The sequence below is a fragment of the Myotis nattereri genome (assembly GCF_964212035.1).
Source record: "Myotis nattereri genome assembly, chromosome: 7".
NCBI classification, from domain to species: Eukaryota; Metazoa; Chordata; class Mammalia; order Chiroptera; family Vespertilionidae; genus Myotis; species Myotis nattereri.
In genome coordinates this window covers 64,244,453-64,262,487 of record NC_138082.1, presented here as the reverse complement: position 1 = coordinate 64,262,487, position 18,035 = coordinate 64,244,453, and the positions used below count along the sequence as shown (strand labels likewise).

General features: G+C 37.9%; 1 protein-coding gene across 1 annotated transcript in view; it reads left to right on the top strand.

The window, feature by feature from the left end:
- EPC2 (enhancer of polycomb homolog 2) overlaps nt 1-14,397 on the top strand; it is a 125,404-nt gene extending 111,007 nt beyond the window's left edge. The window contains exons 11-14 of the mRNA XM_081095376.1: nt 7,131-7,267; nt 9,848-10,007; nt 10,924-11,257; nt 12,198-14,397. Of these exons, the coding sequence (XP_080951502.1) occupies nt 7,131-7,267; nt 9,848-10,007; nt 10,924-11,257; nt 12,198-12,270 (704 nt within the window). The 3' untranslated portion in view covers nt 12,271-14,397. The remainder of the gene's footprint in view (nt 1-7,130; nt 7,268-9,847; nt 10,008-10,923; nt 11,258-12,197) is intronic.
- Nucleotides 14,398-18,035: the final 3,638 nt, after the last annotated feature.

Sequence of the window (18,035 nt, the reverse complement as noted above, 5' to 3'; positions counted from 1 at the left end):
ATTTTAAGCAGGTACACTTCAATAAGTATTGATAGAAATTCCTTCATCTGCCTAAAGCAAAGGATGTAGGGTGTTTTTAGAAAGCTGTATTTTTATATTTGCTGGATACATACAAAAGGATTGAATCCTCCTATATGTGGTTTCTTTTAGTCTATGTATCTTTAACACTGTTGCCTTCTGCTTATTCTAAGTTGCCTTGGTCTTGAGAGCATGTGTGTTTAAGAGTACCAAGACTGACACAGGACCATATTTGTACCTGGCAGAGTATCACTGAGCTAGACAAATTATAAGTACTGAATTTTCGGTTTCACAGCAGGCAAATCCAGCAAATAAAAGATTTAATCTGAAAAAGAAATATGATACACTTGGAAGTAATATTTATTTGTGTCACAGGTTCCTTAGTTCTTAAAAAACAACTTGAGGTCTAATGGCAAAGAATTTTCTTTCTTTTATGTTGTTTATAACCCACTTAATGTTTTTTAAGTCATAATCCCTGAGTCATAAATACTCTAATTCTTATTTTTGTATCATACATAAAGGACTTAAAGGAATACAAATTGAAATGTGTGTCCTAAGTATCAGAAGAACTAAAACTAAATACTTCATTTTAAAGCAGAGGCACGTCTTGTAACTATTAAGTAAAATAAGGATATGTTTTCTTAGTTGAAAAGTTACTCTCAAAGAATAGAATCAGGACAGAGAAAGGAAAAGTAGATTGTGTTGAACATGACAAGTGAACAACCAAAGATTACTCATTTCATACATAATTATTTAGGATATATGCAAATCACTTTATTAAGTGTTGAAGTGTTTAAAAGTTGCAAAGTTTTACAAGACAATAATCCTTACCTTCAAGAAGTTTACAGGCAACCCTAACCGGTTTGGCTCAGTGGATGAAGCGTCGGCCTGCGGACTGACGGGTCCCAGGTTCGATTCCAGTCAGGGGCATGTGCCTTGGTTGCAGGCACATCCACAGTGAGGGGTGTGCGGGAGGCAGCTGATCAATGTTTCTCTCATCGATGTTTCTAACTCTCTATCCCTCTCCCTTCCTCTCTGTAAAAAATCAATAAAATATATTTTTTTTTAAAAAAGTTTACAGGCAAATACTGCATTCTTTATATAAAAAGATGATAAAGCCCTGACCGGTTTGGCTCAATGGATAGAGCGTCGGCCTACAGACTGAAGGGTCCCAGGTTCGATTCCGGTCAAGGGCATGTATCTTGGTTGCGGGCACATCCCCAGTAGGGGGCGTGCAGGAGGCAGCTGATCGATGTTTCTCTCTCATCGATGTTTCTGACTCTCTATCCCTCTTCCTTCCTCTCTGTGAAAAATCAATAAAATATATTTAAAAAAAATAAAAAGATGATAAAGTTTCTAGTCATTTGAAAGTGTAGCATTATGCTGTTCTTAAATCCAGGCCTCAAGAAAATATATTTCATATCTAAAAGTAGCTTTGCTTGTTTATATTTGAAGGGCTCGATTAATTTACATTTAATCTTGGTTTTGACTAATACATGGTTGCAAATTAACTTTCCTTATTTGTCTTAGTGTATTGAGTAGTAGATACCAGCAGTCTTTTGACCATCTTCAAATATCTTAATATTACCAGTTTGTAAAATCATTAACATTTTGGATAGTTTTACAATAAATTCCTGATTTTTATTTTTTTCAGTTTCTCTTCCTTTCTTAAATTGCCATAAAATGTTGGCAATCATAAAAGTTTTAGGATAGCCCAGCCAGTGTTGCTCAGTGTTTGATCATTGTCCTATGGACCAGGAGGTTACAGTTCAATTCCCAGTCAGGGCACATGCCCAGGTTGCAGGCTCAATCCTCAATATGGCGTGTGCAGAAGACAGCCAGTTAATGATTTTCTCTCATCATTGATGTTTCTATCTTTCTCTCCCTCTCCCTTCCTCTCTGAAATCAATAAAAGTATCCTATATAATAAAAGGCCAATATGCAAATCGACCAAACAGCAGAATGACTGGTCACTATGACGTGCACTGACCACCAGGGGGCAGACACTCAACGCAGGAGCTGCCCCCTGGTGGTCAGTGTGCTCCCACAGGGGGAGTGCTGCTGAGCCAGAAGCTAGGTTCATGGCTGTGAACCTCTCCCACCTCTGTAGCAGCACTAAGGATGTCCGACTGCTAGGGAGCGGGCCTAAGCCATCAGTTGGACATCCCCCAAGGGCCCCTGGCTCCCAGACTAAGAGAGGGCACAGGCCAGGCTGAGGGACACCCCCACCACCACCCAATGCACGAATTTTGTGCACCAGGCCTCTAGTATTTACATAAAAGGGAAAATTCTGTAATATGGATATCTACCTATTAGAATGTGTTTACCCAGGGAGATTTGCATAACTTTTTACTCAAGGAAAGGGACACTTCCGAAGGTGAGACTTGAAATTGTGAAATACTGCCATCTTCACAAAACATTCAGCTCAGTGGTTACTTTTAAACTAATAGGACTTGGAGGGGTTGGGTAGAGCAGATTTATGACCAGCATGAATTTCACTTTTAAACTAGCAACTTAATAGCAACTAGAGGAAAGAACTTGGATTGGTCCTAAGCAACATAAACAGACAAGGTTTCTCTTTTGTACATTCCCATTTCCCTTTGTGCCACTACCACCGACCCAAAGCTCTGGGCCCTTGTCCTGTATCTCATCCCTAAACAGATTTCTTTATGCTCTAACTATGACTTTGTCCTTATTATATTAATGCTTGCCTCTTGGTAACTCAAAGTCATTGTAAGAAATAAATCTCTTGTGGAAGTATTTCAGTAATTTTTGAAAGGAAAAATAATTAGTAGAGAAGGTACTTTCAATCACATTACCATCCTCCACCAACCAGTAAGTCAACCCTGAGAATGATAATTCAGTACTGTGTCTATGCCATTAGACACAATATACTATGCTAAGCCATACATTTCTTACCATTTTGCATTCACCCTAACAAAAGGAAAGGGAGTCAGTTACAAAGGATGTTTTGTTTGTGTCATGGTACTAGTTGCTCTTTTTGTCTAAAGAGTTGCAATGCTCTAGAAAATTCTGAATGAGGAACTTCAGCTTGTTTCAAGCACAAGCACCTTAAAGTAAAGAAAATGCTAGGTAACAAGAATCAATATAATGTGCTAAGTTTGAAGTGAGAGAGAAACAAAAATGAATGTAATTTTTTAAAGCATATTATATTAGATACTCAACCAGTAATGGAACCAGGAATGAGAATCAGTCAGCTTAAGTTTAAAAAATGGGGAAACACTGACCATTAATTTGAATAATTGGATTGCTCTTTGGTTGGAGATACATCTGAGAATACATTGTATCCTGAGTTTTCTAGGAAAAAATATGAGGTTCCTGAGTGAACTAATGGTCTCAACAATACAGAGCAATAAGTAGACATAGCCCCCCAAATGGGCAATTTTATCAGCGTTCCTTTTTTGTGTATATAAATAATTATTCATAAAAGCAAGTTGAATACCTATAATTAGCAATACCTTGTTAGCCATGGACTACCAACCAAAAGTAATTTTTTAATTTAAAAAAGTACACTTTCTTCTTTCTACTAATTTAGTATATACTTTATTCTGAATTAGTAAGATTTTATGACTTAAAATATTTTGAAAACAGAAAAGATACTCATTATCCTGATTTCTCTTTAATTTTAAAATAGCCACGAAAAGTATGTTCTCTGTTTGGTTTATTGTTCACTTAAAGTTAACCACTGACCTAGCTTTTTACCACATTATAACCCTTAGCTCTGGACAAGCATAACACTAAATTTGAGGAGTGGACCCTGTTAACACCAGAATCCAAGTCAATTTTTTTTTTAATTGATACACTCCTTACACACATAGAACTAAACAGATTTTGGGGGGGTAAAATTTTCCTTCCTGCCTTTGTATCTAATGAACTATTTTTCATCTTTCCCAAGGTTTTCAAACAGCTGGAAATTCATGAATACTTCATATTTTCATTTGATTTTGAAGATTGTACATTTAGAATTAAAATTATTATTTTTCATTTAAAAATAGAACACTTGCAGTGAATTTAACATGTGCAAAGAAAGACATTTGATTTTGTTGGTAATTCAGTAAGATAACTAATGTGTACTTCAAAAATACAGGTAATATTAAAGTTTTAGTGAGCATTATCATAGCCCCAGGCTTTTTAATCACCTGAAAATAAAATTGCTATGTGTGTAAGAACTGTTTTCCCCTCGTTGTCTAATACACGTTTTAATGATAATTAGAATTGTGGAAGCCCTGGCCTATGAGGCTCAGTTGGTTAAAGCATCGGTCTGTAAACCAAAAGGTCATGGGTTCAATTCCTGGTCAGGGACCATATCTAGGTTTCAGGTTCAAGGCCCCCACACCCCACACCCCCGTGGCACATAAGGGAGGCATCTGGTTGAAGTAGATAATCTCTCTCTCTCTCTCTCTCCCTCTCTCTCTCTCCCTCCCCCTCCCTCCCTCCCCCCCCCCCCCCCGCCCCCATCCTCTTTCTCTCTCAAATCAATAAACATCCTCGGGTGAGAATTTTTTTAAAAAATTGTTGTGGAATAGTAATGAAGACATATCTAAAGCTTTGTCCATCTCTGATGCCTAACTCCCTTTTCATACAAAATAGACTATACTATGTATAACTTGTTATATATCTGATTAACGATCCTTTTTTTTTTTCAAATATATTTTATTGATTTTTTACAGAGAGGAAGGGAGAGAGATAGAGAGCTAGAAACCTCGATGAGAGAGAAACATCGATCAGCTGCCTCCTGCACATCTCCTACTGGGGATGTGCCCGCAACCCAGGTACATGCCCTTGACCGGAATCGAACCTGCGACCTTTCAGTCCGCAGGCTGACGCTCTATCCACGGAGCCAAACCGGTTTCGGCTCAATTTTTTTAAAAAATTTCCCATTTGTGATCCTACTATACAGAATACTTTGGGGACTACTTAAGTAAGCTAGGTTAAGGATCTATCTCCTATCTAAACTTCTTTAGGTCATATTAATTAGATCGCACGATTGCATTTAAAGGTTGACACATTTATTAGTTGGTATTTCTTTATAAGTATCTTTTCTTCCGAACTACCCTATAGGACAGTGATGGCGAACCTTTTGAGCTCGGTGTGTCAGCATTTTGAAAAACCCTAATTTAACTCTGGTGCTGTGTCACATATAGAAATTTTTTGGTATTTGCAACCATAGTAAAACAAAGACTTATATTTTTGATATTTATTTTATATATTTAAATGCCATTTAACAAAGAAAAATCAACCAAAAAAATGACTTCGCGTGTCACCTCTGACACGCGTGTCATAGGTTCGCCATCACTGCTATAGGACGTCATAGCAGGGAACTTCTTAATTTATTTTTTCCTATAGTCACTCTTAACTCAATACAGCACTCTGCATCACAATAGAAAGTAAATACTTGTTGATTGAGTGAAGTAGTTCGGGGAGAGGAAAGCAATAAAGAAGAATAGAGCAGCCCTGGGTGAGTAGACCAGTTGATTAGAGCAGCGGCGGACCACTGGTGGTCCGTGAGGTCCGAAAGGTTGGTGACCGCTGGATTAGAACATGGTCCCAATATACCAAGGTTGCAGATTAGATCCCAGTAGGGCACATACAAATACAAGAAACAACCAATGAATGCATAAATAAGTGGAGCAAGGAATCTCCCTCCCTCCTTCTCTCCATTCCCCCTCTCCCTTCTTCCCCTCTCTCTCTCACTCAAAATTAACTTTAAAAAAAGCAAAATTTTACTCTAGTGGTACATATACTCTGATGTGATTTAATATGTATGGACTATAATAACATAGTAACTACTGTGGAAATAGCTTTGTGTCCTAAATCATTTTATCAGTAAGCTACTTAAATATGAAAGTTTGTATACATTTGTTTGAGAAAATGTTTCTTATATTGCTTTTACTTAGCTAATCTTTTCAACAAAAGTTTTAGATGCCTTGCCTTTATTTGAAATTACTAATTTTTAACACAGTTGGTTACAGTATAATCAGTTTTGTCTGAGGAAACATTGCATCTTTAATTTTCTGAATACCTCTCCGATTTCTAGTCCATATTTTTATAGGTAGGATTTATTTTAGGCAGCTAATCTATTGGCCTGAGCTATGGTTTATGGCAGCAATTTTCCACCAGTGTGCCGCAAGAATTTTTAAAACATGCAATACCTAACTGGTCAGGGCCACTGACCTCTTTTTTCTTAGATTGTCAAACGAAAAAATGGCAAGAGCCAACACAACGACAGCCGTGTGGTGTGAATGAATCAAAAGTATACCTATTTTTTTTTGTCAGATTAAAAAAAATAATGTATTTTTTTGGTGTGCCAAAGACTTTTAGTAACTAGTTTATATGTGCCATGAGATGAAAAAGGTTGAAAATTGCTGGTTCATGGTTAGGTAAGATGAACATCATTGTCTTCCACTCTGATTGGAAATTTTTTTTAAAAAGGCATTTTCATATTGTCATAGATGAAAACAAATAATCAGAACCAATTGCATTATTACAGATGGTCCTGTGTTCTTATTAAGGCTATAACTTAACTTAGTCTTAATATTATTTGCACTAATAAAGTTTTCTCATTGTAGTTTAACATAGTGTAGAGAATTAAGAGTGATCACAGCCCTCGCCAGTTTAGCTCAGTGGATAGAGCGTCAGCCTGCAGATTGAAGGGTCCCGGGTTCGAGGCTGGCCAAGGGCACATGCCTGGGTTGCGGGCTTGGTCCAACGTGCAGGAGGCAGCCAATTAATGATTCCCTCTCATCACTGATGTTTCTCTCTCTTCCTCTCCCTTCCTCTTTAAAATCAATAAAAAATATATTTCAAAAAGAGTGATTACAGGTAATGAGTCTGAATAAATGATAGAATTCTCACATCAGAGCTATGTTATATAGTAAAAAATATAGGAACTTTTAGCATAAGGTTGTAGATATTAGCATAAGCCACTTTTGCTGAAAGATTTGTCATTTTTATTGGATTCTTTGTTGATGATGTATATATATTGTGGTATATAATTGCTTTTCATCTTAATTGTGGAATAATTTTATATTTGTTTTATTTGTGTTAAAAGTACTTTTTAACATACTTCTGAAATGAATGTTCTTTATCAGTAACAGGGGGTATCACAGAAGAGCAATTTCAGACACATCAACAGCAGCTAGTTCAAATGCAAAGGCAGCAGCTTGCTCAGCTTCAGCAGAAACAGCAATCTCAGCATTCCTCGCAACAGACACATCCAAAAGCACAGGTAAGCCTTTCTTTAACCATGCTTATTTCTCTTCCTTTCTCTCATAATTATATAGTCCTATTCACTTGTTGTCAAGTCAGAGGAAATAATCTTGATATTGCCACTCTTGATTTTAAGATCAAACCTCTAAGTGTCTTTTTAGTTAATTTACATAATTTTAATTTTAAGTGACCAGTTCATATTTTATGAGAGGCACATTAGAACCAAATACGATATTTTTAATTTAGGAAAAAATGTTTTGAAGGGTTGAGAATTTCTAAAAGTAATTGCATACTTTTAGAACCATTATCCCCCAAACCCTACTGTACCCCCCAAAAAATATTTTTAAGCACTTTTCTAACCTCTAGTGCCATGTCGTTGTGCCCCAAGCTGAAAGGTATTTACTTCTCTTGAATTGCGCATTAACTCTAAACATATTTTCTTGAATCATATTTTCCTGAAGAAAAAAATGCCACCAGGTGAGGTCCGTAAGCACCATTAAATGAAGATACTATGGATAAGAATAAAAATACGTTATAAAATTATAATTGCCAGAAGAGAAAAGCTTTCAACACCTTGAGATGAGCCCTATAGACTCATTTTGGACTTTTGGCCTCCGGAACTGTATGACAATGAATTTCTGTTGTTTAAGCCACTAAAAACAAAACTAACTGAGAAGTGTATTTCAAATTTGAGCCATCTGAAAAAATAAACCCAGTGTTTTAGGTCTTAAATTTTGTTGCAGCATAATTCTAAAAAATAATTCTAAAATAATAATGAGATTACTTAGTTTGTTATATCTCAGGCCAGCATCTGCCCATAGTAGTTAATTCAGCTCTTTCTCAAAAGGTCAGTACACTGACCTTGAGATCCCATGTCCAGCAACATGAAAATCTCAGTGACCCTGAGACCTCTTAACACTCCCCTATCATCCTGGTGGATTTGGGACTGGCCCTCATTGTAGGGTTGTTGGCTGTTAGTAATAGCTACCAGTTTTATACAGAATCAAGAGTAACTGCCATTCAGAGGACCTAAGTGACACTTCTCCAAAGAGGACATACAGATAGACGGCCAAAGGACATATGAAAAAATGCTCAGTTTCACTAATCATCAGAGAGATGCAAATTAAACTCTAATGAGGATCACCTCACACTGGCCAGAGTGACTACTATCAACAAATCAACAAACAAGTGCTGGTGAGGATGTGGAGAAAAAGGAACCCTAGTGCACTGCTGGTGGGAATGCAGACTGGTGCCGCCACTATGGAAAATAGTATGGAGTTTCCTCAAAAAATAAAAATGGAGCTGCCTTTCAACCCAGTGATCCCACTCCTAGGAATATATCCAAGAGTCCTGCAACACCAATCAGAAAGACTGTATGCACCCCTATGTTTGTAGCAGCTTTATTTACAATAGCTTAGATCTGAAAACAGCCCAAGTGCCCATCAGTGGATGAATGGATTAAAAAGCAGTGGTACATTTACACAATGGAATACTATACAACTATAAAAAAAAAATCTTCCCTTTGAGATAGCATGGAGGGATCTGGAGAATGGTATGCTAAGCGAAATAAACCAGTCAGAGGAAGACAAGCATCACATGATCTCACTTATCTGTGGAACCTAATGAACAAAATAAATTGACAAACAAAATAGCTCCAGAGACATGGAAGCATCCAACAGACTGATGCATCTCAGAGGGAAGGGGCAGTGGGGAAGAGATTAACCAAAGAACTTATATGCATAGTTCATGGACACAGACAATAGTGCTGTGAAGGCCTGGAGTGGAGGAGGGCAATGGGGGACATCTGTAATACTCTCAACAATAAAGATAAATTTAAAAAAAATAATAAGTGCCATTAAACTTGCCTTTTTATTTGCTTTTTCTGAGTCTCTTGGGTAACCAGCCTAAAGTGTTTTCAGCCTACTCCAGGATTAGGCCAAGACACATATTTTTACATTGTGACAAAGATGACTGTTAGTCACCCCTGTGATTTTATTTTGCTCATAATATCAAGATTGTCAAGTATTTTTAAAGGCATTCATTACCACTTACTGCAAAAAATGTATAGATCATTAAAGGTTTGGGTTTTTTAATCCCCTAGTTTTTTCTTAGAAATAGTTGCTTCTCAGTTTTTAGTCATTCTCTGCTTCATATGCCAAAAATAGTCTCTTTTTTTTCTTTTTTGTTTTTTCTTTTGTGTGTGTGTGTGTGTGTGTGTTTTTGTTAATCCTCACCAAAGGATGTTTTTCCCATTGCTTTCTCAGAGGGGAGGGGGAGGTAGGGGGAGAAAAAGAAACATCAATGTGAGCGAGGGACATCGATTGGTTGCCTGACACATGCCTCAGGTGCGGGGAATGAATCGGCAACCCAAGTACGTGCCCTTGACCGGAAATCAAACCCATGACCCTTAGGTGTGTGTCTGACTTTCTAATACCTAGCAACGCAGGCCAGGGCCAGAGCCCTCCGTCTCTTAATCTAAACACTTGTAACTGTTCCGTATGAAAAAGCAAAGCCTCCTCTTGGATTTTGCCCATTTCTTAATATGTTCATGGAATCACATCTAAAAAAAAAATTGGGTTTAATTTTGTTCATTTTACAGGGCTCAAGCACCTCTGACTGTATGTCTAAAACACTTGACTCAGCCAGCGCCCACTTTGCTGCATCTGCAGTGGTCAGTGCACCTGTTCCCAGTCGCAGTGAGTCGGCCAAGGAACAGAACACTGGGCACAACAACATCAACGGTGTTGTCCAGCCTTCAGGTAAGCCTGTGGTTTCGTGTGGTGCTTACTACTCAAAGCTGTAACTCAGTGATTTGAGGTATGGTTTTTGTTTTTAAATCCAAGGGGAAGATGTACCAAACGTCTTCTGTGGATAATGAGTGGTGGACCAGCTGGATGTTCTTTAGAATTCAAATAGAGCCTGCTTCCTATTTCTCTTGTACCACACCCACTGGATATCTACTTGTGTGACTGTCCACCCTGCCTGGTTTTACCCATGTCCTGTCAGTTGCCTCACATCTTAGAAAATGCATCAAGCTAATCACTAACCATCACCACTGAATTATCCATGCTTTTTAAAAAGATGAAATTCAATGCAGGATGATCAGTAAGATTGAAATGGTTTACCTCCCCAATTTTACATACTCATAGGCCTGCTTTTTCTGACTCCTCCTCTTGAAGTGCAGCATTGCTCTGAAACCCTGTCTGCTTCTCACTACCCCGAGTCCTCAAAGACTTGCTGTTCCGAACATCCTTCAAGTAGTGCTCAAACTTCAGGATTTTCACTTGCTTTTACATGCGTCCACAATCCTGATTGCTTCTCCTTACTGATGTTCTTACATGTATACATTCTAATAGAGATCCAACTATAGTTTTCACCTGCCCTCCGCCTCCATAATGGACCTCTCTGTCCTATTATACAATTTCCAGATATGGAGGCAACAGAATACTTTGCAAAGCCCTTTTATGTAGAAAGAGGGTGTCTTTATCTTTGGGGTTGTAACAGGTACATATGTTGTCTTTACTAATCAGAAGCTGTATAGGCCATTATGTGGAAAGTTGACATGGTATTTAATTAGAATACAAATGTTTACATATATTTTTATTTTTAAAGTCTTTTTAAGAGTTCAATTAATGTCTCATAACATGAATTGAATGATTTTTTTTTCTCCTTCAGGAACCTCTAAAACATTATACTCCACCAATATGGCTTTATCATCCACCCCAGGGATTTCAGCCGTACAACTTGTAAGGACAGTTGGCCACACCACTACAAACCACTTAATCCCAGCCTTGTGCACAAGCAGTCCTCCAACACTTCCCATGAACAGTTCTTGCCTGACAAATGCAGTGCACCTCAATAACGTCAGTGTTGTTTCTCCAGTCAATGTGCATATCAATACACGGACTTCAGCACCATCGCCAACAGCCTTAAAACTTGCCACAGTTGCTGCCAGTATGGACAGAGTGCCAAAGGTTACTCCTAGCAGTGCCATCAGCAGCATAGCAAGGTGTGTGTGCGCTTGTTTCAGGCATCATTCTATCTCTTTCTGCTGGCTACTCTGAGGGAGGAAAAGACTTTTTCTTTTTTTTTTTTTTTTTAACTGCTCAAGTAATAGATGTCTGTTGATTGGCTTGCTTTTCAACAGATATTGAATATCTGCTTAGTGTAAAGTGCTGTAACTTATTATTTGTTTGAGGTCACTACTGCAGTGTTTAAATGCCAGCCAAAATTATAAAAACACAGGAGAAAACCACATCAAATTGGGAAAAAAAAATATATCACAGAGCCTATTTTAGAAACTTCAGTTACTCTTACATGACTTATTAGTAATTTAAACAGTCTGGAGGATTAGAGTTCTTATTAACTTCCATGTTCCAGAGCTTTTATTTTCAAGTCACATTTGTGTTTTCTTCAACATTAAACACAAGAGGAAAGTAAATTATTCTATGTATATATTAAAATTGAGAATATTCTGGGATTAACTAAATCTTACCTTCTTTCTGTGAAACTAATACATTAGAACAATGAATCAAAAAAATTGATTTGCATGGGATAATAATTACACGACCTTAAAGCTGAAAAATTAAAACTACAGTAGAAAGTAATTTAATATTGTGCTCCTAATGATCATTGTTTTGGAGCATCATAAGCTCCACCTGTTGTAAAAACTTGGATTGTCCTATGTTATATATTGCATAAGTAATTTATCACTCGCTTCTACTGAAATTTATGTTAAATTACTTTTCTTGCCTAAGTAAATAGTTATAATCAAGTAATTAGGAACTAATAGGATTTCTTAGCTGAAGGAAACTTTTTCTCATTCCTGTATAGAAATTATAAAAGTGGGAAATGTTCTTTGGAAGTACATGTTTAGTTGTAGTACATAAAAAGGTATCTGTAAATACTAGAGAGTGTTAATGTTTATTTTACTCTTTGCCTTATTATAGAGAGAACCATGAACCAGAAAGATTGGGTTTAAATGGAATAGCAGAGACAACAGTAGCTATGGAAGTGACATAACCTAAAACATGTGGCTTTGACCTGTGCTGATGGTGTGCAGCCATTCATATTCCAGCTGAATGCAAAGGCGACACTCTGTGGATCACAGAGGTTAACCATGGACCTAAATGGACTACAGTATATCGGATGTGTAATCCATATATGATGTATATTTTGTAAAATCGGGAAAATCACTACCTTGTAAAATAGTTTATTTGTATCATCAATATTATTTCTGTTACTTGAATAGTAGATATTCATCATCATGCTTTTGCACTTGAATTTGCAACTGAATGGATTTAAAAAAATAATTCTTTAATGGGATCATGAGCATGAAATGGGATCCTACATCACTTGTTTTAACTATTTATTTTGCCATGTTTACATTTTGTATCTTGTAAAAAATAAATCCAACTTTGTGTCTAAAACGTTAAAGATTCATAGCTAGGAAATGAAATTCTTGTAATTTTTTTCTAAAGGAACTGTAAAGTTTTCACTTGGTTCATTTTGTTTCACAATTTGACTAGATGGACTTTTTGGTAAATACTTTAGTGGCATTTCACTGTCAAATATGAAGTTCAAGGCAAAATAGTATTTTCTATTACTGTGCAGGGGAAAGGGATGGATCGATACATGCAAATTTAATGTAGTAACTCACTTTTCCATATATTTTGAATGTATATTTCTATTTATAATACCAGTTTATAAAAAATAATTACACAGAAAAAAGGACTAGGAAAAATTATGCATCTAGCACATTTAAACTGTGCAGATATGAAAATTTTTCAAGGATTACATTTTATCTGAAGACTGCATATTTTAACTGGCTTTAAAACTGTAACACACCACATAAAGGGTATTTTACCAGGTATGTATTGCATTATTATATCATTGCAATAATTATTGGAAGTCTAGATATCGAGCCATCCCAGGTGTTGGGAGGGGGGAGGGTTGTGGCAAGATTGTCTTTTCAATTTTGGAGAGTTTTCCTGTGGCTACAAGGCAAGTAACGGGTTGGAAAAAGTCTGACTGTAAGCGTTGGACACCTTCATAGTGTAGTGTTTTAGTGACTTTTTTTATACGGTTCTTGTAAATTAGATACGTGTAGTGGTGTTTCAGAATGTTTGTTTATGCACTAGTTCAGACAACTTTCCCTGTTACTTGTTCTTGATAAGTGAAAACTGCAGGGAAATAAAAATACATATCAAAACATGGCCATGCTGCATATGTGTTTATTTCACAATGTGCACACAGAGTCAGTAAAATTTAAGGGAGACGATAGCACTTAACAGCACTTTTCATTTTCACAGTGCTTTCCAAGCATTAATGAAAAGAACTATAAGGAGCTCATCTGTGGGCACTATTGGGTTTCAGATAATCCAATATAAACTACCTTTGATATGAAAAGTTCTTGAAATATTTTACAAATGTAAGTAATTTGCAGTATAACATTCATTGAAATCTCATAAATGAGCCTCATTTTATAAATAGAAGTTTAGAGTAGAATTATATTGCAAGGGCGTTTTGTCAAGTAAGTACTGGGAAATGTAAATATTTTTAATGAATATGATTAAAACCATTTCAAACTTACATAATTTTATACTTTACATTTTTTATATCTGCAGTTCTAAAAGTTGTAAATTGATATGTCAGTTGAATTAATGGGCCAAGATTTCTGCTGAGAGTGGTTTTTATTCAGGTCCTAAATGTGTAAAGCAATTTATGGGCAAAACCATAGAAAAATAAATAAATTTAATTTCTTCATTGGTTGTGACCTGATAGGATCCATGCTCGTTTCTGCCATTCTACCTCTGGAGTTCTCATTGCTGATGATATAAAGGAAATCATTTTGTTTGATATGTATCATGACTGTTTTCATTCTGCTTGTAGTTGAATGTATCTCTTCGTTATTAAGAACTTACAATAACGTTAGTGCCAACTTCGGAGAAAGCTTTTTTTTCCATTTTACTAAAGCCAAGCATGAAGTGAATTTGCCTTATGTGATATACATGTTAAAAAATAATTTAAGTAAAACAAAAGAACTATCCATTTGTACAGTTTCTGGATATGTGACAAATCCAGAATTTATCAGACTGATAACCCAATTTATTTGTTCCTTTTGAAGTAAAATAGAAAAATAAGCCTTCATTATTTTGGTGGTTGTAACTATTTCATGGATGGCATTTCAGTTACTTGGACACACATTTCAAAAACTTTCGTGACAGATATTTATTTTCACCTTATTACATTGAAGAATAGTTTAGGTTTGCATGGCCCTCCACTGGGCAATCTCTCTCTCTCTCTCTCTCTCTCTTTCTCTCTCTCTCTCTCTCTCTCTCTCTCTCTCTCTCTCTCTCCCTCTCCCTCTCCCTCTCTCTCTCTCTCTCTCTCTCTCTCTCGGTTTTCTGAGGGAACTAGTGTTGGTACTTGTAATTCAGTAAGTTCCTAGAGTCCTTGGAGGATGTTTTTTTATGGAGTAGTAGGTCTGTTTGTTTGTTTACGTGTTTTAAACAAAGGGGTAACTCCTGTGCTTGGGATATCTTGTAATTCAGTATAGACAAAAGTATTCATAAACTAGTCTCCCACCTTCCTAAACAGAATACCCTTCCTTCCTAGGAACTGAAGACCATCATTATGCCCAGTGATTATGATGGTAGCTCTACGTATATTTCACCACATGTTGCATATCTTTTGCAAAAGTCTGGGGGGGGTGGGAGGGAGGGAAATAACCTGGAGGGCACATTTAAAATTACTACACACACACACACACACGTATCATTCATACCGATGCTTTTTTAAAAATAGGGAATACAGTATTTGCAACTATGCATAGTGTTTTTTATTGCCAAGGTTGTTTTTTGGCGGAGAAGGGGAGGGCAGTAAGGAGGACTACCATTTCAGAAACTTCTCCCTAGTATATACTGCTGTATTTGAGTATAGTGCTCTATTTTGATCAAATTTTGTTCATCAGTAGTAATACACTTTTGACTGAAATGTTTTGTTGTCCCTTAACGTGGCAAGTTAAATTTCAAAAGGCTAAGGATATCTCAAGTAATTGTGACTACTTTATCCTGTAAGACTAGTGATGTTTTAATCACTAACCACAGCACAATAGCTAGCATCATGGAGCATGTGGAGTTCTCTCCCAGTGACTTTTTCATTTAGTCCTAACAACAGTTGTAGAAAATGAAGTTTAGAGAATAGATAACTTGCCCCAGGTCACATAGCTAGTAAGTTACTGAGCCAGAAATTAAACTTAGGTAGTCAACACTCAAGACACTGCATCCATCTTTAATGTGAAAGAAATGCTCTTCAAAGAAGTACTGACTATCTTTCAGTCCACTTATTGGCAGCATCTGCAGCAGGGTTTTAAAATTCCTTTAGAAAACACCCTCCCCCTCTTCCACCACCAGGCACTTAATGTTGGCTTTTACTTCCCAGACTGAGTGCATTCAATCCAACTGGCTCCTAGCCATCTGCCCGGCAAACCCAAACTAATTAGTTTCTGTTCTGTCAGACCTGGCGGTAAGTGTTCAATTGACACAAGGCACTGGGAGCTGGGTCTGGGCCAGGACGTGGCCGAGTTTTGCCCTTTCTGGACCTTGGTGTCCCTATCTGTAAAATAAGCAGATTTTCCTGGAACTCCAGAAAGGAGGCCACATGGACAAGCTTGGTGGAGGTGGAGGTGTGGCCCTCGTGTCATTGGTTTCTCACCAAGGAAGTAAATGATGTGGGATCGAAGACAGATACAGTCTTGACAACTTTTTTTAGCCATTAATGTCATCAAGGCTGACTAGTGTGTGGACAGTTGTCTACGTGTAATGCCGCTGAGCTTGGGCAGAACTAATAGTTCTAACCAACTCCAGTGACGACACGTCTCAGAAGGACGCAAGAATTAATATTTTTTGGAGAAGGCATCAACGGGGAACAAGACAGACAACACAGGGTGCTAGACTAGCAGAGAATTTGTTGAGCTGGGTTTTAATACCTCTGCCATTTAATTGCCTGGTGATTTTTATCGCCTTCCTATCTCCAAACTTGTATCGTAGGACAGGTGGGTGGAATTAGGTAACCTCCAACATCTCTGCCAGCTCCAGTGCTGCAGGAATCCAGTCTCCCCTCCCCCTCCCACTCCCCTGCTAGCTCCCTTTTCAGAAAAATCTTGAAATGGAATCTTTTATGTCATATCAAGATTAAGAGTTCATGAAATCTTCCTTGTCAGAGCATTGCATATTTGAACAAAACTCCTACTTCCCTGGCTGACTGATCAGAGGAACATGACAGGTCAAGAAGATGACAAGATACCTCAGAGCATTGACGCTGCCTCAGAATGAACACCTGTTATTCTCAAGGAATGCTAGGATTCTGCAATTACGTTTCACTGCCAGAGCAAGAGACCAACCCCAATCACAAAAAGGAAATTCTTTCACCTTCAAACTATCGGTTTGATCATAGAGTACTGACATTTTACATTTATCGATGTTGAAAACCTTTCATTAGTGTATACAATGGCATTATGTTCTTCCTCTGCTCAGTCCCGGGGCGGGCCACTGAAGGGCGTGGGCACACACAGCTCCTTGTCTTACTAATGCCTGTCTTTTATGTGCTCTTCTCACTGTCATGAGTAGATTTTGGTCAGCCTAAGTGAGCCCAAATTAGGGAAAACCAAGATGCAGGATTTCAGCTTTTACGTGTTTTTGTTGTTTTGTTTTTTAAGATTTTTAATTATTAATTTCTAGGGAGAGTAAGAGAAATATCGGTGTGAGCATGGAACATCGATAGGCTGCCTCCTTCACACCCCCTCCTGGGGATCAACCTGGGCATATGCTCTGGGAATTGAACTGGCAACTTTGCAGTGCACTGGACAATGCCCAACCAACTGAGCCCCGCCAGCCAGGACCAGGATTTTGGCTTTTAACATAAAGCATTATTAGTTATCTGCTGCTGAGTAATTAATTGGTACAACTTGTAATGTGGGTGAAGAGTCTAGCACAGCACAAGGCAGAAATCCAGGTGGCATGGGCTCTGTTCTCATCTGGAGGCTCAAGTAGGGAAGGATTCACTTCTAAACTCCCTCCGGTTGTAGACAATTCACCTCCTGTGGCTGTAGAATTTGTAGCAATTTTGCTTCTTCAAAGCTAGCCATGGGAGAGTGTTTCCACTGTGTGTGAAGTCTCTTGCTTCAGGGAAGACCTGGACCTCTAAGAGGGCTTATCTGATTAGGTCAGGCCCATGCAGCCTGATCTGCTATGATTGATATAGTCAACTGATTAAGGACCTTACATCTGTGAAATCCTTTTCTTTTTGCCCTATTTTATTAGAAACAAGTCACAGGCCTTAAACTCAAAGGGAGGGAAGGCATAGATGCTAAGAGATGGGAATACCAGGGTTACTCCAGGGTGTGTCTGCCACATGTCAATGATTGGATCAACTCCATCCCACTACCACTCACCGGTCTTCCCCTATAGAGAAACAATTGAAGGTACTCTGTATAGTGCAAGCACTGTGCTCCTTTGTGCATCATAAATTCCACAGTCCTGGATGTCAGGGAGGAAGTCAGGTCCAGTCTGAAGATAAGCCTGCCCATCATTAGCAGAAAAGCCATGTGGAAAGGAATGGATGAGATCAGCTAGAGCAAGAGTAGACCGGAAGGAAACTGTGAGCAGCAGAACCTCAGCATCGATGTGGCCAGGGGAAGGGGGAGCAGAGAAGAGACCGGATAGCCATCCAGGGGGAATCTGGAAACCCAGGGAGTTTTCTAATTCCCTTTGGAAGAACTCTGCAGA